At 44.9% G+C, this 21,760-nt stretch overlaps 1 protein-coding gene across 3 annotated transcripts in view; it reads left to right on the top strand.

Moving 5' to 3' along the window:
* DTNA (dystrobrevin alpha) overlaps positions 1–21,760 on the top strand; it is a 301,290-nt gene that overhangs the window by 168,285 nt on the left and 111,245 nt on the right. For all 3 annotated transcript variants that reach the window (XM_075532539.1, XM_075532540.1, XM_075532541.1), the window contains exon 5: positions 10,312–10,525. In XM_075532539.1, coding sequence (XP_075388654.1) covers positions 10,312–10,525 — 214 coding nt within the window. The remainder of the gene's footprint in view (positions 1–10,311; positions 10,526–21,760) is intronic.

Raw genomic sequence — 21,760 nt, 5'->3', positions numbered from 1 at the left:
GCCTGAGACTCTGCCTTTTTAACCAGCCTGGTGCGTGGCTCTTCCCAGCATGGCCGTGGACCAGCAGCTGTGGGGCATTCTGTGGACGCGATCATTTAGCCTGTAAGTGATTCCAGTCTGCAGCCATGGCTGAGAATCACTGATGTGAAAGGACCAATGTGTAAGATGTTTGTGTATTAACCTTGCCTCATTGAAAGCCCTTTGGGGACCCCCATAATCAGTGGTTGTCAGAACACCCAGTGAGCTTGATCAAAATCATTTGCTCTTCCCTCAACCCCACCCCCCCACCCACCACACACAACATTTGTAATCAACAGATGGTAGCATCTGGGCTTTGGAAATTTGACGAGATTTCTTGTTCTTTAGAAAATTACTTCTCTTGAGGTCTGCTACTGGCTTGGACCAGATGTCCTTAATGTGGAGCAGAAAAGGCTGACCCTGGGTTAATTCTTAGACTAGAAACCAGGTAACGTGCTTAGGGCCCAAATCGTGAAGTTGTCTTCTAGTAGCCCCGATCTTCTAATATCCTCTCTCTCAATGTTACTTCTGTCTGTAGGATTCTACTATTTCCATTAACGTTTGCAACATCGATTATTTCCGGCAGATATAAAGGAGTTTGTCACTTTAACATTTTGTGAGGGACACTTGGACTAAGGTAACCTCCCATCGTAGACTAAAGACTCCATCTGCTAGTGCAAGAATTGAAGCCCTGGACAAGCAGACGAGGCGATCGTCAGATAAGCAAGCTCTTCCACCCCTCCGTTACCCATCCCTCTGTCTCTTGCACCAGTCTAGATCTACGGCCATCTGGATTAGATTCTAGGCAAAATATTTAAGGTTTGGCTCAGCTCTATTTATTTATAATGACGAACTGCAAGATATTAATGAGCTATTAAATAATGTCTGTCTAAAGTTAGTGGAAGGCAGGTGTGGCTTCCATAAAGATTGTGGCCTTGGACACCCTCTGGGACAGTGGGCTTTGTCCTGGCGGGTCACGAAGGGTCAGAATCAACTCTCCAGGATTCTGTTTGGTTAGATTTGTTTTGGTCTGGCTTGGTCACTACGTCTCTACTCTGTGACATACTAAATATCTTTTCAAGATGACATTTCGTTCATTCTTGATTCAGTTCGTGTCAACTAAAGAATGTCATTATGTAAGCTGTTCCCTTATCTAGTGTATTAAGAGAAGCGCATGCAAACATGTAGCGGAAGGAACCCTCTTTGCGACCTTCTGTATCTGACAGCAAGCCAATGAACAGGTTCTCCATCACAGACAGTTAAAGCTTGATGGTGCTTTAGTAAAATATGCACAGTGCCATCTAGTGGCACACAGTCATCACTGTACAGCCTAAATGAATTTCCTTCTGGGCTCAAATGATAGCCTAACAGTAAGCGCTGTAAAGGTTGGCAGTTCAAACCCAGCAGAGGTGACGCAGAGGTAAGGCGCGGTGATCTGCTTCCCAAAGGCAGCCTTGAAAACCATATGAAGCAGAGTTCTACTCTGCAAGGGCGGGGGGTCTCCTTGAGGCAGAATGGACTGGACGGTAACTAACCAAACTCCCTGCCATGGAGTGGATGCTGGCTCGAGGGACCCCATAGGACAGGGTGGAACTAACTAGTCCTGTGGGTTTCTTAGACTGCAGCTTTTTATGGGAGGAGAAAGCCCCGTCTTTCTCCTGAGGAGTGGCTCTTGGTTTCAAACTGCTGACCTTGCAATAACAATCCAACGAGCAAGCAATATAATTTGTACAACTGTTCAATTTTTAAAATACAGTTCCTGTAACTTCCTTATGACACTCTACTTGGCACATTCTTTAGTAGTCCTACTATGTAATTCATCCATAATGTACTTAAGTTTCTCAGTAATCATAACTGAATACGTATTAGATGCATATGATCTCCCAAGTACTATGCAAAAGGCTTTACATGGATTATCTCTCCTGATCCTCAAACTAACTGTAATGCAGGGACTCCAAGGGACCTCTGCATTTTACAGATAGGAAACTCTCACTTAAAGAAACCTGGGAACATGCTTAGGGCCCCATGGACAGGAGCCCTGATGGCGTCATGGGTTACCCCCAGGTCAGCAATTCAATGGAAAGAGATGAGGCTTTCCCCTCCTTCAAAACTAACAGTGTGGCGTACCCCCAGGGGCAGTCCCACCCTGTCCCATAGGGCAGCTATGACTTCTGTGACAGTAAGGATCACATGTACAGTCCGTAGGGAAGGCAGATCGGAAGCCTGTCATTTCTGCATTATGATCTTCAGGCCCAAACTGTTTGCCAATGAAATAAAGTTTCCCACAAACCTTCAGTAAGGAGAGCCTTCCGCTACAGGTCTCGTAAGTACTGGATTTAGTAAAACCCATTAGAACTCTGCTAGAGCACAATTAATAACAAGTTAATAAATAGCCGTGGTTGAAGCTGGGATACGGGTATCTGCTTCACTTACAAAACATAGTAAAGCTTATGAAAGTAGAAGCCTGCAGAAAGTAACCAGAGAAGAAAAACTCAAATATTTTCCATTGAAACAAGCACCCCCGCCACCGGCACTCAAATACCCACCAAAAAACAGAAGTCCCGATGGGACTGCACACTACAAGACTACAAGGTGGAAAACTTGTAAAACCCAGAAAAGCAAGGCAGCCCCATCAGGTTCTGACTTGCACGGCAGTCACGGGATAGAAAGTAGATGCCGCTCGGTTTATTGGATTGGGTGGATTGGGCTGACGTTCCTATTTGGATTCATAGCTGGTGCACATTAATAGCAGGTGTCGCTCTAAATTGGTGAGTGCTTAATTGCTTTGACACTGAGAGCTGTCATTTCTTGAGTAACTTTTATGTACCAAACACCATGGTCAGCAGTTGGATATACATGCTCTTTTTGACCCTCCCCAGGAACGCCCGCAGCCTGGCATTCACTCTCATTTCTAAAAGGGAATCATAAAGTTTGTAGAGGTGAGGTCATGACTCACGGTGTTTTAGTGAGTCATTAGCGGCGCCTGGAGTGGAACCAGGCGCTATAAAGCCTGTGCCTGTCTGACTCTGCCACCCCGAGAAGGAAGTACTCACCACATGCATGATTACCGTTTGGCTGTGTCCTGCCAGTCCCCGGGAAAAGCACGCCTTGCTCGGAGTACAGCAATAGACTCCTGCTGCTTTGCACAGTCGGGTGCAAGGGAAGCCACGCTCCTTACAAGTCGTGCTCACACTCCTTCCAAGGGAAGACGGTGAGGGTTCTTATTGCTGACTTTGAGCCATCGTTGGGAAAAACCAATCTCTAGAAAGACATCATGCTTGGGAAGGCCGAAGGACATGGAACTAGGAGAAAAATGCCCCAAAGCTGGACACAACAGATGGACCCGAGCACGTCAGTGGTCGGGAAGACGGTGCAAGAGCAGGCAAATGGCATTATGTTGTGCTAGGAGAGCTCCAGGAGCTGGAGCGCCACCTCCCCACCCCCAGGACAAATAGCAAACATATGCCTGCTCGTATTCTGTCTGCTCATCACCAGGCTTTTCTTCAGTGCAAGCAGAGGGGTCTCTATATGCTGCATTCCCATTGACATCGCTTCCCTGAGTGCCATCACACTCTCAGCATGAAGACTAGTCTCTGTATCGTGAGCTCGGTGCTCCACCAACCTTATCTTCGTCTCCCAGCCCCTTCATCGCCGTATTGTAACCTCTAGTTTTCTATCTACCCCTCTGTGTCAAAGCCCGTCGGCCTCTCTCATCATGCTGAAAGCCATGTCTGTGTCTCCATCAGGAAGTAGATTCCTAGGCCAGAAGCCTGTGGTGTTGTTTACCACCCAATCCCCAAGACCAGGCACAGAGCCTTGCACATACTTCTGAAAATCAGTTTTATTTCGGTCCCTTATAATTCTTCATTTTTATAGTGACCCTTAATTTGCATTTTATTTTTCCTACACCGAGATCGTGAATGTGTGGGGCACAAATGTAGAACTTAGGTGTTTTAATAACTGACGTATGATGGTGACTTCATATTCGTTCATAATAAGAGTCAATGCTCCCCATGGTGACCCGGCACAGGCCTGATCATCACTACTCACTCCGGGATTACCTGCTGGGCCCACACATCTCATCAGAGCCAATGAGAACCAGAGCGTCTAATATGTTGGTTAGGTGCCCTTTCAAGGTGCAGTGACCTAGGGACAATGGAATAAAACACCGCCCGGGCCTGTGCCGTCCTCACAGTCGTTCCTCTGTGCAAACCTACGAATGCAGCTACAAAGTCAATACATGGTGTTGATTTTCGCCACCCCTCTAATTTACCAAGCCTGATAGCCTTCTCCAGGAACTGGTCTCTCCTGGCAACATGTCAGCAAGCATGTGAGACAAAGTCTCATCACTCTGGCCTCTAAGGACACTCTGGCTGTACTTCCACGCAGGCAGATGGGTTTGGTCCTTTGGCAGCCCCTGGTGCGTTCCGTGTTCTTCACCAACACCATCATCCCAGTGAGTCCCTTCTGCGTCACTCGTCCTTAGTCTATGTCCAGCTTGCACGTGCCTGTGAGGCCATTGCAAATGCTAAGGTTTGGGGCAGGCACACCTTAGTCCTTACAGTGACATCCTTGCTTTTCAGCACGTTAAAGAGGCCTTGTGCAATAGATTTACCTAACATAATGTACCTTGTGAGCTCTTGACTGCTGGTTCCAGAAGCAGTGGCGAGTTCGTACTCTCCTCCTGGTCCAGTTGTGAGGATTGGGGGTTCTTTACATTGACATGGGGTCTATGTTGAAAGCTTCAGTCGGTCACCAAGTACTTCAAGCTCCCCCCACTTTCAGGAAGCAAGGTTGTGTTATCCATGTATCGAAAGCTGTTAATCCCTTCTTTGTGACCCTTCTGTGAGGGGATTTCCCATTGTCTATAGATGGGCTTGGGGTCTCTGCTCTGACCCCCCTCGTTCTCAACAACATGGTTTTTGTTTCTTTGGGGTCTTCTGATGTCTGTTACCTGAACCCTTAGACAGCTCATGGTCACACAGGCTGCAGTGCTTCTTCCATGTGGGCTTGTTGCTTCTCTGCTGGATGGCCACTTCTTTAACCCTCACAGATTGCTCACAAGGAAGAGATGAGTCAACCAGGGCACAGTAAAGCACCGATGAACACAATCTTCCTCTGTTCCACTACTGCCTTTCACTGTGGGTTAGCCCAGAGCAAGTGCACAGGTACAGAGAAGAGATAAGCGCTCATGACACACGGAATCCAGGATCAGGAATGGGACTAGTGATACCAGATGGGTAGGGGGAAAGTGGGAAAAAGAGGGGAGGAAGGGGAAATCAATATCAATGATCAGCACACAAGCACAAGCACACCCCTCCAGGGGACGAACAAGAGAAACCCTGTGGGGGAAGGGAGACAGAGGTTGGTGTAAGATATGAAAATAATCATAATTTAAAATTTATCGAGGGGTCATGAGGATGGCAGGGGTGGTGGTGAGGGAAGAAGAGCTGATACCGGGGGCTCAATAGAAAGTAAATGCTTAGGAAATCATGAAGGCAGCATATGTACAAACATTCTTGACACAATTGATGTATGGATTGGTGTAAGAGTTGTAAGAGCCCTAATAAAATGATGGTTTAATTGAATAATAATAATGTATCTGTAGAATAAAAGATTATTTGGCAAACAAAACAGAAAAGTTTTTAATCAGCCTTCCTCTAATCCTGATACCAAATTTTTCTTCGTATAATCCAGCTTCTCTGATTATTTCCTCAGCATCCAGATTGCATAAGTATTGTGCGAGGATACAACCCTGACACACACCTTTCCTGATTTTCAATCCTGCAGTACGTCCTTGCTCTGTTCACACAGCTGTCTCTTGATCTCTGTCCAAGTTCTGCAGAAGAACAACTTCGTGCTCTGGGTTCCCATTCTTCTCAAGGCTAACCAGAGATTGTTATGTTCCACCTGCTTGAATGCCTTAGCTTAGTCCACAAAACAAAAGCAAACCTCTTTCTGGTCATCTTTGTTTTTAGCCAAGATCCGTTCCTTCTGTGGACCAAATATAGAGGGAATAATTATAGAAGTTCCTGTTTTGTTTTGCTTTTTCATCAAGAATAAATACAAACAAACAAATTCTCCGGGGTGGGATGGGGACACTAAATTGATAAATTGGACAAATTTAAGAAGTACGAATATTTTCTGTTTGGGGAGTTTAATGTTACCACTGTACAGATTAGATTGGATTCAACTAAATCTGAATTTATCCAAATTTAACAAATATTTAGGCATCTCTGTTGGAAAGATATTTATCATATCTTTTAGTATAACCTGTAAGGTCTTCTTTTAACACGCTGTGCATTAATCATGCAGCACTTATTGCCTATATGTGACAGCCACCTAGGTGATGCCGTCCTGTTTGAGCGATAAGAAGATGAGGCTCTGCTTACTGGAGTCTAATAGGTCACATGCTTGTTAGCAGCAGAGCCAGACTTTGATTGAGGTCTTTGAACTCCAATTCCAGTGTTCCTTTAAGTCCGCACAAGTTTATTTCCATCAGAGCAAAAAATGGTTTATTTTTAAGTCGTTATTAAAAATAACAGTAAATCTTCCAAGTGAAGGTTTCATATTACATAGTTCTGTCCATTTAGGGATTTGCCTATTCCACTTATATCTTAGATCTAGAAATGCATATAAAGTTCCTTACAAAAACAAGACTTGGGAGTACTGGTTTCCTTTCCGCCTAGTTTGATCATCCAAGAATGTACACAAACCGGTACACAACATGAAGTCAAACTTGGCTAGGAGAGAGGCTTACTTCAAAATACAGTATTGTTGTAATGATGGGTCCTAGATAAGGAATCGGTGATAACATCTCCCAACACCAAAAATGACAAATCACAGAATCCACTCAGAGACAAAAAAAAAGTAAAGAGAAAGTTGCACACAGTGATCATACAGTCTGATGCTAGGCACAGAATAGGAACCTAAACGACGTTAGTTTTATTTTTTCAAATATAGCATCAGGGTGAGCAGAACACTGACTTGTGCTAGTGTGGAACCTGTACACAAAACAAGGAGTAGTCACTCAAATGGGAATATTACAGAGTTAGAAGTAGGACAGGTTTCTGTCAAGGTTGGAGTCTTTCTTCATACTTACTTAATCTGTACACTGAGCAAACAGTCCAAGAAGCTGAACTATAAAAAGAACACGGTGTCAGGAAGACAGGGAGAATCATTAACAACCTGTGGTGTGCAAATAACACATCCTTGCTTGCTGAAAGGAAAGAGGGCTGGAAGCGCTTGCTAGTGAAGATCAAAGACCTCAGCCTTCAGTAACGCTTGCTCCTCAATATTAAAAACGAAATTCCTGGCACCTGAACAAATAAGCAGGCTTGTGATTGTGTTAATCTGAGTTCCCTAGACAAGCAAGAAAGGAAATGCCTGTATGTATGTATGTATGTATGTATGTATGTATGTATGTATGTATGTATGTATAGAAAGAAATTATATCGTGAAAATGATTCATCTGGTTGTAGAAACAGTCAAGTCCAAGTCCAGGCAGGAACCAAGTCCATGGGTCAGATGCTAGACTCGAGTCTTCTTCTGATTCCCCTAGCTGCAGGGGCTGATGTAACCCAGAGCTGCAGGGAGGTGACAGGCTCGTGACCGCAAAGGCAAGTGAATCCCAGGTAGCGGATCAAGTGGCAGACCACTGAAGACTTTCAAAATAGACAGACAATATGGCGGACCACTGGCTCAGGGCAGAGAAGCAGATGTAAGCAATCCAGATGCACACCCAGCTGCAAGATGCACACCCAGCAAGAAGCAAACACGTTTCTCCACACGACCTACCCAGACTAGAAATAGACCACGGGAACCTCCTTGCAGTTCCATCGGGGCTGTGACAAGAGTTCACTCGCATCTTTTTACAACCGCTCGGCTGCTCATCCCAGAGTCCATCAGGGAGTCGCTTATAGTATGTTAGATCATATCATGTCACAGGAGATTACAGCCATAAGGGCGTCAACTACCAAACCACTGAGAATCCTGGTCCAGCCATGTTGACCCAAAACCCAACTGTCACAGTAATAAACAGAGAAGATTGAAGCCGTGGAAGATTTCGCCTTACTTGGCTTCACAATCAGCAAACATTGAAGCAGCATGAGGAAACAAGAAGACATTCTGCAGTGGGCGAATCACCTGCAAATGACCTCTTGCAAGTGTTTAAGAAAAAAACCAAAAACCTAAGATTTCACTTTGAGGAGGGAGATGTGTCCGTGTCTGACTCTAGCAAGCAATTTTGTTGTCAGTTGTCTTGTATGCATGTGAGAAGTGGACAATAAATAAAAAAGAATGCAGAAGAATGGGTACGGTTGAATTACGGTGTTGGCAAAGAGTAATGAATGTGCCATACAGTGTCCGGAGAATAAGGAGCCCTAGTGGCACTGTCATGTAAGCGTTAGATCATGTAACCACGAGATCAGCAGTTCAAACCCACTAGCTGCTCCAGGGAGAAAGTTGAGCCTCTCTCCTCCCATGAAGATTTATACCCTCAGGATCTCTTCCTACGGTTTCTCAGAGTTATAGTCAACTTGGTGGCTGTGGGTTTTTTGGTTGGTTGTTTTTTGGCCAGAAAATGAAGAAATCTGTCATCAAAGAATGACAGCCAGAATGTTCCTTGAAAGTAAGGAGGTTCCTTGGAATCAAGGATGGTGAAACTTACATACTCTGGACATGTTGCCAGAAGGGACCAGTCACTGGAAAAGGGCACCTGCTTAGTAAAGTTGAGGATCGATGAAGAAGGGACTTTCAGCAAGATAGATTGGGATAGTGGCTTCAGCGATGCGCTCACACACAAGGACAATTGTGAGAAGGTGGCGGACCTGGTAGTGTGTTGCTCTGTTGTGTGTACAATGGCAATGCGTTAGAAGCAGCTTGATGGCACCTAACAATACAACATGCAACAACATGGACCCCTTTGATATTGCTGCACCTTGCAAAAGAATCCAAACAGAAAAGCATGGATCCTTTATGATGGCAATTGTACCAAATTCTGTGCAATAGGAGCAGAAAGCCTATCAGGGTCTCCTGGCTTACAGAGTAAAGTGGGTTACAAAGGAGTGGTGATAGGTATTTTCATTATCTTAATTGCAGTTATGATTTCTGAGATGTCATCAGAAGACCCCAGGGGAAACAGAAAAGACATACTAACTATTCTAAAGACAATAACCATGTCAAATGAAATGAGATGGCCAATAATGTAGTCAACCAACTTATAATGTAGTCAATCACTTGGCCAGGTTTGATAAGTGCGCTATGACTTAGTTTTGCTGTTGTATAATTGAATATTTCCTATTCCCTTGTCTTCCTGCCTCCTTTAGTTTTTCCTTTCTTTTTTATTAATTCCAACCTCATCAAACCATTTTAAATACTTGTGTTAGGCCGGGTTGACTAGAGAAACAAATTCGAGAAGACTCATGTGTATAAGAAAGAGCTTTATATAAGAGTAACTGTATATTGAGTAAACATTCCAGCGCAGTCCAGATCAAGTCCATAAGTTCTATATTAGCCCGTATGTCTGATGCCAATCTATAAAGTCCTCTTCAGACTCATGCAATGCATGCAATGATGCAGAATGCAGGGAGATCACAGGCCAGGGGATGTAAAGTCTCATGGAGGCAGTGGCAGTGGGAGCATCTCAGCGCTGGTGTGGGTCTCCATATGGCTCCTCCAGCTGCAGGGCTCCGGTTCCACCAGGGGTCTCCATGTGTCTTGTCAGCATGTGGCCTCCAGTGAGCTGGTTATCTCTGTAGCTCCTCCAAATGAGGTCATCTAGCTGCAACCTGATCAACAGGCTAAACTCCACCCCTTCACTCTTAACAATCTCAAGTGATACCAGATTATGTAACTACCACAATATTCAAATGCAGTTTTGCTATTCTATCAAACATACTTACTTTCTTTTTGAAGGGTTGATAGTAGACAATGGAAAACGCTATTAAACCAGACAATCTTGGATTGAAGTACCAATTTCACTATTGACTGACCTTGTAATTTGTCGGTTAATATCTCTGATGGTCAGATTCCTCACATGAAACATGGAGAGAGACTCTATTCCAAGGGTGAATAATGAAGATTAGAAATAAGGTTCTATTTCAGTGTCTAATCAGTCCATAGCTTTCTGTTATATATTGAAATCATGCGCTATCTACCTTTACTCACATCAACCCTGGATAACAGGTAATCACATACCATTAAGAGTCTAGAACATGTGATACAATTAAAAGAATGAGTTCACCTTTCCGTGACTTCTGCCTGACATGTTTACTCTGCTTTCATTGTCTGTAGTGCACCTGGTGGACATCTGGAACGTCATAGAAGCGTTGCGGGAGAATGCGCTCAACAACCTGGACCCGAACGTAGAACTCAATGTGGCCCGCTTGGAGGCGGTGCTCTCCACCATTTTTTACCAGCTCAACAAACGGATGCCAACCACGCACCAGATCCACGTGGAGCAGTCCATCAGCCTCCTGCTTAATTTCCTGCTTGCGGCCTTTGACCCGTAAGTTCCCTCTGCATGTCTCTTACTCTCTAGGCAGTTGGTCGCTCTCCTCTCTTACACGTCTGGTCTTCCCAAAAAGTCTCTCTCAAGTAACCAATTGTCTCTCTATCCTTGACCAAATGTTTAAGCCAATAAGACACGATGGCTTTAAGACAAAAGACTCAAAAACAGAAGAGGACCACCCAAGCTTGCTGTTTTGCATGCTGACCTTTACGACGCTCCTCCCATGCCTGTGTTGAAGCATCGTGTGACGGCGTGCCTGTGGAGTCATTTCATGAAGCGTGTAGTGGGAGGATGCTTTCAACTCTGTTCTGTGCAACATGATCTCAGGCAGTGTTTCAGAGATGTCAGAACAAGACCCGAGAGCCCACGAGGAAGGAATGGAAAAGAGTTTCTGGTCTACCCACGGGAGAGTCACCGCAAAACATGTGTTAAATGGACTGGTCAAAACGTGGTACCATAAAACAAGCCAGACACCGCCTTATTTTATGAGTTTCCCCCTTAGGATTGGAGAAGCCCAGAGCTGGCAGAGATCTTAGAGGCTGCTCGTCCAGATCTCTCATTTTACAGGTGGGGGAGCTGAAGCACAAAGGGCTTGTCACTTGCCCAGCATTGTATAGCACGGTGGTGGCGCCGTGGGACCTTCACTGGCCAGCTAACGCTTCTTCTCCAAGGCATATGTGGTCCCCTTGTTAAATGTAAACCTTCCCTGAATTATATTACCAACCCAAAATTCCAGAAGGGCATTTACCAGTCGTCTTCCTATCACTTCAGTGTCTCCGTTCTCTCCACTCGGTCTGCGTGTTACAAAGGCACACGGCGACCTGGACATTTCACATTTAAGCGTCTCTGGAGATTTTTCATAGCCTCCTTGTCTACCCAATAAAGTGGAAGATTTTAACCTTCGCAGTAGCTATGTCCCAGCCAGGGCACTTTTGTTATAACGTTCGCTGACAAGCCTCGCCAGCTGTCACTTTACAGGCCTGCGTGGTAGCCGAATTGTTCTGCGCGGTTGTACTGACGTGTATTATTGTTTCCCCGGTGTTCGTATTTTGAAAAATGCTCAACTGGAAATACGTGATTTTAACACCAGCTGTCCAGCTTGATAGCTGCCTTCTTTAGTCTGCCAGACTTTACAACTCGGGGTATGACTTTAACCCAATCGCTATGGTAACCAGGTGCCGGGGCAGGTAAGCAAGGCTGTGGTTCCACATGACAGGTGGCCGAGCAGAACCCGGCTGTGGGACTTCTCTAATGGCATTTACATGCTGTGCCCTTGATAAGAGCCTGGCTGTTTCAGGCATGCCACCAAAGTCTGTAGGGACTTGTTATTTTCTTGTGGCTTTTTGTAGAACAATGAAAACTATTACAAATGACTATAAACTCCTGATTAATCTCAGGTTACTGCTAGAGTACAGACAAAGAAGGAACCAAAGCCAGAAGGAATGTTTGCCTCTTTCATGAATACAGAGACCTGGTCAGATTAACAATAAGGAAGAGAATGTTTGATAAAATATATGGGATTCAAACAAAGAAAGATTTCTCACTTCTGTTTTGAAATATTGTGCAAATAACTTCAAAAACTAGAGAAGCATTTACAACTATTAGAAAATAAAGAAATAAACATGTAAATTTTCTGTAAATAGCCACTCTGGATAGATGAATCATTGCAAGGTTGATCAGGGCTAAGATTAAGAACTCCAGGAAGGAATAATTCATACAAATGTTCAGAAGAAAGGTTTGTTTACTACTTACTCTTCTTTTTTTTTTCAAATCATTTTATTGGGGGCTCATACAGCTCTTATCATAATCCATGCATCCATCCATTGGTCAAGCACATTTGTACATTTGTTACCATTATCATTTTCAAAACATTGTCTTTCTACTTAAGCCCCTGGTATCAGCTCCTCCTTTTTAAAATCATTTTATTGGGGGCTCGTACCATTCTTAACACAATCTATGCGTACATCCATTCTTATAGACTGCAAGGACCCTGACATACTCTTTCACTAATGCTGTTATAATGGTTTATAAGCACATCCACATCAAGAACCAATCTACAGCTACATTCTGCTTCATCTCCTTGGGCATAGCAAGTATGCAGAGGTCATTCTGCCAGTGCTAAAATGTTCCATCTGCTGGCTTTCGAAATAGAACTTAGAAGTTAATAAATAGCAAGAGAAAAGAAGAAAATGCATGTTCAGCCCTACTTTTCATCCAAGTAAACTATTTATCCAAATGAAATTTATTCTAGAAATAGGATGTGATGTTACTTCGTACCACCCATAATCAAGCTGTTGAGCTCTACCAGACGAATGCAATCCTCAATGCAAACGAATGCAAACCAAAGCTCAGGGTCAAAGGCAGTTTCCTGGGAAACCTTCCCATAGGGTCACCGTGAGTGGGAATAGACTCACTGGCACGGGGTTTGGTTTGGTTTCAGCTTAAATACCACAACAATCACAGTAAAACAATGATAAGTAATCAAAGAAACCGATTCTCCCACTCTCAGAGGACACGATGCACACTGACTGCCAAGTCTCTCAAAAGCAGCAACTAACCATTGCAGTAGCTAAGATGTAGGCAGCTTGTACTGTGTGCCAACAATCTGGGTGGTTCAGAAGCCGACACAGGGTAGTTAAACAGTGTTCAGGTCATATGTCTTTCTACTGGATGAGGAGAGTAAGGAGGGAAAAAAAACATTTTGGTTCAGGAATCAATTGAAGTTGAGTTCTATTGCTATTTTATTCATTAAAATGTTAATTTTAAGATATCAGTACTAATGGACGTTATTCCCCCTGACATACCCAGCTCATTACAAGATGTTCTTACTTGGCTCACTTTCCTAACCTTTCCAATGTTGGTTATCCAGACATGTTGGAGAATATACATATGACATTTTCAAGAAAGCACTTGAATGAGGAAAATTACATTGTCCAGGTTTATGACAGCTTCTCAGAATTCCACATTTCATAATACCTTCCAGGGGCTCAGATTGGGAATGCTCTGATAGGCTCCCACATCACTCTTCCAAATGTTGGGTGTTATGAAATTATCCTGAAAAGCTGCCAGATCCATCTGTCTTTGAGACTGAACAGTGATTGCAATATCGAATGTGAGGCGGAGTGCAGGGTCCACGTTTGTTTCTGTGTGCCGGTGAAGTGTACCGCTCGAGCTTTAGGCTGTGTGGGTGTGTGGGAACACAAGACGGAGACGAGGATGGTCTAGAGCATACGATTCTTTTCTTTGTCCTGTATCTGCATAGCTACGATGCTAAATTCAACGCAGTATTTACTTGGCTGGGTGGGTTTTCCCCTAATGTTTCTTAACTTCACAATGTTCACAGAACATTCTTCCCTTGTAACTAAAACTGTGTTCTGGTGAAAAAGACATTGTTTAAGATGCGTACACATTATTAAAGCAGAATTACTTCCAAAAGGATTTTTACCATTTAGATACATTGCACCTTCTTACTGCCTCTCATCTTTCTGTCAGACTTGTACTTTGTAAGGCAGATGGGATTTCTTTTACGGTGGGCATCGGGAAATAATGAATGCAAGATATTATTTCAAATACACTTCAATCAAAATATTGGACTAGTCAGCCATATGCTGTCTAGGTGGATAATCTGGCCTTGCAGTAAGTAGGGAGCTTTGATTGGGCACACATTCTTTTTACCCCCAAAACCATTTATTAGGAGCTAATCCACACATCATGCCAGTCCATCGTTCAATTCATATCTCATATCAAGCAGAGTTGTACAATCGCTACCACAATCGGTTCCACAATATTTTATTTTTGAACTTCTTAATATCAGCTCTTGCTTAACCAGCCCCCCCACCTCCCCCAGTGCACACCCCCCAAGAACCCGTATTGTATTTGTCGTCTCTGTAGTTTCTCCCGTCCTGGCTTTTGCATACCGAAAAGCACCCAACAGAGAGTCAAGAAGACTGCCAACAAGGACATAGCTCAACAGAGACAGACCCTGATGTGAAAAAGAGAAACAGAACATATCAAAAACCAGATCAAGCACAAAGTGCAACAGAAAGGAGGCCAGGTGGCAGGGTTTATTCTGCTCACGTCAGAGGGAGCATTTGCATCTGGTCTAGTTCTCTCCAGTACTCCCTGTCTGATCGCCAGGTTATCCCTATCCCTCAATTACAGTGAGAGAGAAATCCCTGGAGGCTTAGTCCCTGTGTAGATGCTGTTTGTCAGTAAGAGATGCTATTGATGGACCACCTAGGATGTTAAGAGACTCCACAAGATATTTTACATTAATAGTAATGTTTTTAAGACAAGCTAGCAATCTACTAACCATAAATTTGAAGCTTGAGGTTAGGAAATAATAGACATTTGCCCAGCGTCATTCTCACACATCTGTACCCTTCCACAACTAAATAGTGTAACTGTGATTGTATCCCTGCTTGGCTTGACTTCAAAGCCCACTCCCTTCAACTATACCACCAAGCTTAATAACATAATTGGTTGACTTACGTCTGCTCCAAGACACACAGAACAATTCAGGTAGTCCCCAAATTATGACAGGACTTCATTCCATTGACTCCATCTTAAGTCAATTCTGATTTAATCGAACACTTACATATAGTTTTTAGTTTTATTTATTATGGCCGATTATTACCTATCTTTGTCAAAATCTGCTCTTTGGAGATTTGGATTGGAAGCATTACATGTAAACTTACAGATGTATTTCTACATTGTTTGTAGCACATGATACTAAGGATAACGTGTATTAAAATGAATAAAACAGACGGTCACAGTATGACTCATTGTCACTCTAATACATCCCAAGTCAGGGGCTCCGACCAAAACCAAACAAACTGCGGAACACTCAGCCCAAAGAGTCAACTATGATTCAGAGCAACTGTGTGGGAAACCCCATTGGTTTCTGAGACTAACTCTTTACTGGAGTAGAAAACCTCTTTCTTCCGTGAGGAGGTTGGTGGTTCTGAACTGCTGAGCTTGTGGTGGGCGGGCAGCCAAACACATGAGGCACTCTGCCACCAGGGCTCCTCTATATCAGGAGTATCTAAAATGTCACCTGCTAACTCACCTGTGGCTGAAAACCAGCCTCTCTTAATTCCCCAATTACCCTCTACATTGCATTCAAAGCCCCTTGCCATGAGTCAGCGTTCACTCCTGAAGCGCCACTTCCATCAGGGCAGAGCTGGGCTCCAGAGGGTTTTCACTAGGGATTTCACAGAAGTAGGTTGCCTGGCCTTTCTTCCAGGTTGCCTCTGGGTGAACTTCATCAGCCACCTTTCGCTGGGCACATGACCTGTGGATGCCCCTCAGGGATGTCCCCCTGTAGCATTGTTGCTGTCATGTGCAGTCGAGTTCAATACAACTCATAGCAATCCTCCCCGACAGAGTAGACCTGCCCCCCAGCCTTGCCTTGCCTTGCCTGTCATCTTCCTGTGAGTCGATCCAGGTCTCTTCTTCCACAGAGCAGCTAGTGGAGTCGGGCTTTCACCGCCGACCACCAGGGCTCCTCGCCCTGAGCGTTAGTAGTTGTCAAATTCAGAGAATGCTTGCTCATCACTCATCGGATTGCAAGAACAGATCAGCATGTCGCCGTGGCCTTCCTCCTGCACACAGGGAAGACGGTTTTCACACTGTGGACACCGTTGTCCAGTCTCCGCAGACCCGCAATCCTCGTAGCCGGGCAGCAGAGAGAGGCAGGAGTCTCCACAGAACTCCCTCTTTCCATTTAGAATGCCCTCCTGGTGGCTTCGGCGGGGCAAGGGAGCTCCCTTTCCAGATGCTTTGGTAGCTTTTTGGAGAATCCTCTAAGATACCAGGGCCAAATAGGAGGCATCTCTTTGTGCATAGGTTAACTCCACTTTCCTCAAGATGAGCAAAAAGATTTGTACATGAAGACGCCTTCATTCTAATGTGTCATAGACACTGTAGGTGCTAGTATATGCAAGACCTAGCACCCAGTTTGACTCAGCCAGTATTTCTCAACGTCAGTATCAGCATACCACATCAGCACATTCCTTTGCACTTGTGCATTCATTAATTTAACAGGCATGTGAAGAGCTTGCTATAGGTTAGGGGCTGTGCTAGGCTGGGAATGAATGATTAAGAACTCCCCGCCCTTTGTAGTAACAGGGTGTCATAAAAGTAACTAGTTTTAGCCCTTTCTCCCCAACAGACCATGAACAAAGGAAGAGTGGGAGGCATATCTTTATTCATTTTTGTATCCCCAGATGCTGGGACAATATCAGTAAATATTTATTGAGTAACTAAATGAATGGCCCCTGATCAAATAATTCCCAGAGGAAGACAAAATGCCGTAAGAAAGGCAAGTGTCAGTGAAGCTAGATGTGTAAGAAAGAGTTGCACGTTTGCTTAAAAGAACCCTTACCACCACCACCCCCCAAAAAAATTTTAACAAAATGTGTCAGTAAAAGAAGTCCTTTTAAAAAAATCTATTTCTTTGCCCATTTAAGGAAGTGTCAAGGAGCATCTAACTCGCACATCCCGGGACCAGGCAGGTCTTGGGGGCCCTGTCACCTCAAACAAGAAGCTCCCCGGCCAAGTTGACACCATCGACATCCTGTTCTGAGTTCAGCCCTCCATCCCAGACCTAGCAACGACTGCTTGCTCCCCCTCTTTCTTGTCAAAAGCAGATTATTTCCCCCCCTTTTAGGCAACTTTCTCCGAAGAATAAGAGCTTGTATTGGCAGGAAGAGGGGGGAAATCAACGTGGGCTATGGAGTAAACATCCCAGCCCAGAGTAAGACCGTTGCTTTCGATTCATGATAATCGTACATTGCAGCCATCTGTGCTTTTCAGGTGGACACTGCACAAATCGACAGCCAACGAGGAAATGCTTTCCTGTTTCCATGATCCATCATTGCCCCCTGGGAAAATTTGCAAATGTTCAGGAAGAGCAAACAACGTGTCAGAGGGAAATAAAGATCTAAGGAAACATTGATTTATGCAGTAATCTCATTGGTCCTTTAGCTAATTTGTTTATATTAACCACCAGGTGCTCTTAAATAACCAGTTAGGTATTAAGTACTGATAAAATAATGTAATGGAGCTTTTTTGTTTCATCTCTAGGTAGAACAGAGGGAGTTTGGATAGGCAAAGGCACCAGGTTAGAAATAGAATATGTTTTATTATGCCATTTTTTATCTTGAGACATCAATCCAAAAGGCAAATGCTTATTTAGGCAGTCCGTAGTTTACAAATGAGATCTGTACCTACATAGTCCTTAAGAATGTATGGATGAGTTAGTACAGGCACATACGGTTATTATTATTTATTTATTTTTATTTTAATATAGGAAAAAGGAGCCCTGGTGATGAATGGGTGAAAAGTTGGGCTGCTAACCTCAAGGTCAGAGACCCAAAACCACCAGCCATCGAGGAAGAGAGATGTAGCAGTCTCCTCCCTTAACGACTGACAGCCTCCAAGACCCTGGGGAGTAGCCGTGCTCCGCCCTTTCAGTTTAGGGCCATTCCAGTAAAGGAAGGCAGGGGATTTGGCTTGGGCTTTCATCTCTTTATAAGCCTCCCTTTGGGTAGCTGCTTCAAGATATCGGCTTACTCTGGTATCAGAATTGACTCCCTCCATGCAAACAGCGGAGCCCGAGTGGCACTGTGGGCTTGGCGTTGTGCATGTAGACTGCAGGGTCTACAGTTCAAATGCACCAGCTGCTTCATGGGAGAAAGATGAGGCAGTCTGCTTCCACAGGGATTTCGAGTCTTTCAAGCTCTCTATATGGCTGTTAAGTTGGGATCGACCGAAAGCCAGGAGGTGGTGCAAACTAAAAGGCTCTGGTAGGCTGTGGGTTAAGCATTGGGCTGCTGACCAGTTAAATCCAGATTAAACCTAGCCAGCCCCTCGGTGGGAGCAAGATGGGAGGGTGTGCTTCCATAAGGATTCGCAGCCCTGGGAGCCAGAAGGATTCACACCGTGTCTGCTGTCTCCCTTGAGGTCACTGCGGGTGGAACGGAATCAGCCACCGTGCTTTTTCTTTCTTTTTTAAGAACAGCCTTTCGGGTGAATCAAAAGCTGCCTGTGCAGCAGGAGAACCCGAAGTGATGATGAATTTGGGACAAGAAGGGGTTGGTTCAAGTCTTTTGAAGTGAGGGCAAGTTGGCATACCATTCAATGGCTGAGAAGGAGGCCTGGTGGCATAGCGGGTCATGGGTTGGGCTGTTAGCCTCAAGATCAGCAAATCGAACCCACCAGCCACTCTGAGGAAGAAAGTGAGGCTTTCCACTCCCAAAAAGATTTTCAGCCTCAGAAACCTGAAGAGACAGTCTGCCCTGTCCTATAGGGTCTCTGAGCCAGAATTGACTCGGTGGCAGTGAAAAAGGACAGGTAGGAGTTGTGTCCATGCGGGGCACCTGACATCCATAACCTGGGGACGGCCTGTAGTGGGGAAAATAAAAATAACTATGACCTAGATGAGACAAAAACTCATCTTTTTCCTTAAATCGTATTCTTTGAATGGAAAAACAATAAGCTAGTAGCAATTTCTTTTTAAAGCTTCTGTGAGCCTTTCGCCCTATGAAGTATTCAACCACTTAGATACACGGAGCAGCAGATGTGGCCAGGCCACTGAGTAGTGACTTCTCTGGTCACTCCCATACCCGGCAGCCTGTGCGGCACCCACAGAGCAGGCCGCCCCTGCTCCGCCTTCCGTGAAAGGTGGCAATCACAGCTAGACATGAAACTGAAGGTGTGTCGTGCGCAGCGGTGTGACAGAGCAGAGGGTAAGACTTCCTCCAACGCTCTTCCTGGTGCTGTCGCTCTGGGAGGCGGTTGGGCCTGAAGCACTGGGAACAATCTGTGTTCTTCCCCCACTGGCAGGTCTGCTCCTTGAGCTGTGCTGGGAGCCAGGGGCCCTGTGTGCTGTTCTGAGATGACTCCTGAGGGCCCCGCTGTGCACACTCACTTGGAAGCAGGATGCCTGATTCCCAGTCGTTTGCATAAGAGCTTCCTGTTAGCCAGCCTCTAGAGCATGTCTTTCTACTTCCTAGGCACTTAAGAGAGTTCTTGGGCTGGACATAAATCAAACTGGTCCCCACTGACTTTGGTTCCCGGAGGACGGACCTCTTAACACAGCTTCCTGTGGGTCTTAAGGACTGCTCCCTACTTGCCCCTTTCTGCCGCTGCCCCAGCACCTTCTCACAATCCAATCAGGGTCCTGATTCCAAAGGGCCATCATTTCAAGCAGCCTTCTGTGAGCAACCTTGCCAAAGACCTGAAGGAAATCGTTCCCTCCCCCAAGCCCGTCCTTTTCTCTCTCTGCGATCTTGCTTCGACTGAAACGATTCTTAAAAAAAAAAAAAAAAATCATTTGGATTAAAGTGTTTGGTTTTCTGTTGTAGAATCAGTCGTTTCGACCAAACAGTCTTGATGAGCTTAAAAAACATTGAGAGAAAAATAAAAAGCACTTGCAAGTAGATTCCAATGCATGCTGTTGCCACTGAGTCTGAACTGGCCTCCACTGAGTCCCTGCAGATGCCGGATCCTGTGCACAGAGGTCGCATTTGCACTCTGGCACAGCGGCTTGCATAACAAGAGATCCCAGGGGCCTAATTTCACCCCTGAGTGCCTGCAAAACTCTCATTCACCTGCCCTCCACAGTGGTAATTTATCTTGATTTATTGTGTCAATTTGGCACAGCTCGGTTTAATACCATCAATCTTCCATTGCCAGGAACAGTACAGGACAGGACTAGAGATCTCCTTCCTGTTGTCTTCATTAAGAGCTAAGGTTCGGAATTCACCTGTGAGCTATCCCTGTTGCATTTTTGGGAGAGCTTTCTATTCCAAAGTTGTCTGTGGTCAACCCTCTCCCTTGAGTGACATTCTTGTCCGATTCATTGGCAGAATCCTCGGTTACGCTAGAAGTCTCAGACAGAACGCTGCTCAATCTCTGTGTGTGGTGAAGGTCACCTTGGCTTTGTGGGATTCCGAGTCTTCTGGACTCTCTGAAGTTTCTCATTCTCTGTTTTTGAGTCATCTTTCAGATTAGGAAGGGAAGCTAATTATTTCCTGAAATAAAACTTTGATAATTCTACGTATCCATGCAATTGGAAATGCGAGCAACATCGAACGCCTTTCCATCAGGTGGTGTAGACAGGGTCATTGTGTTTTAATTACAGTTTATCTCAGCTCAAGGCTGCTAACCAAAGGTTGGAGATTGGAGTCCACCCAGTAGCATCTCAGAAGAGAGGCCCAATGACCAACAGCCCAAATGGCAGCCATTGAAAACCCTCTAGAGCCCGGCTCTCCTCTGATATATCAGGGGTTGCCATGAGTCCGAGGTGACTGACGGCCACTGGTACCTGGAAAATTGCTAAACAGCGTAATGCATGGGCATTCAAAACTCAACAGCTATCAATTAGAATTACTCAGTTATGAGAAATGAATCATTAGTAATTCTTCATTAGTATAAGAAATAGGAGGTTTCAGCAAGGTCACGAATAAAGTCACTACTTATTCCTTCCATTTCCACAGACTTTTAGAAGCCCCATCATATAATGATCAGTAGCTATGCGTGAGACAAAGTAGTAGGCACTGGGGATTTCAATTATTCCGTGGTCTTGGCTCCCAAGAGTCCGACAGTGTGGGGAAGAGTCACCTGGAAGACATGCAAATAAACTAGACATCCCCAGGGCCTGCAGTGCTGTCATTTCATGGGAGACGAAGAAGGGCTCATGAGCGCCACCCCTAGGAGAAAGCTGTTTTCCAGACAGGCTAGTTAATGATATTGACCGGAGTCTTGAAGGAGGGAGGAGGGAGAACCTGGCCACACCCTGTGGGAAGGGCTTGTGACAGAAACAACAGAGGCAGTCACCTCCGATGAGGCTGGAGAAGAAAGCTCTGTGTGCCACGACGAAGAGTTTGAACTTCGTCTGTGAGCACACGGAGCGGTGAGTTTCAAACAACGAAGGAGCTGTCAGAGACAGAATAGGTTACGAGGAGGTTGGAGGTCTGAGCATTTGGGAAAGACTTTGGAAAAACAGGGTATTTCATTTTGAAACATACATGGCTTGATGTGTGGGGTATGTAGGTAGAGCCCCTTTGGAAAAAATAATGGTAGTGGTCTAGCGTTTAGGCTTAGAGCTATAAATAGGAGACTCGTCCGCACCGAGGTCAAGCACTTTCTGCTGTGTCTCTGATCTTGACAACAACGATGAAGAACAAAGTGTCCCTTAGCTGAAGCCTGGTATGAAGAGAGGCTTCT

The sequence above is a fragment of the Tenrec ecaudatus genome, chromosome 15, assembly GCF_050624435.1.
Source record: "Tenrec ecaudatus isolate mTenEca1 chromosome 15, mTenEca1.hap1, whole genome shotgun sequence".
Taxonomy (NCBI): domain Eukaryota; kingdom Metazoa; phylum Chordata; class Mammalia; order Afrosoricida; family Tenrecidae; genus Tenrec; species Tenrec ecaudatus.
Note: the sequence above shows the minus strand (reverse complement) of the source record. Positions and strands in the feature narration are given on the sequence as shown.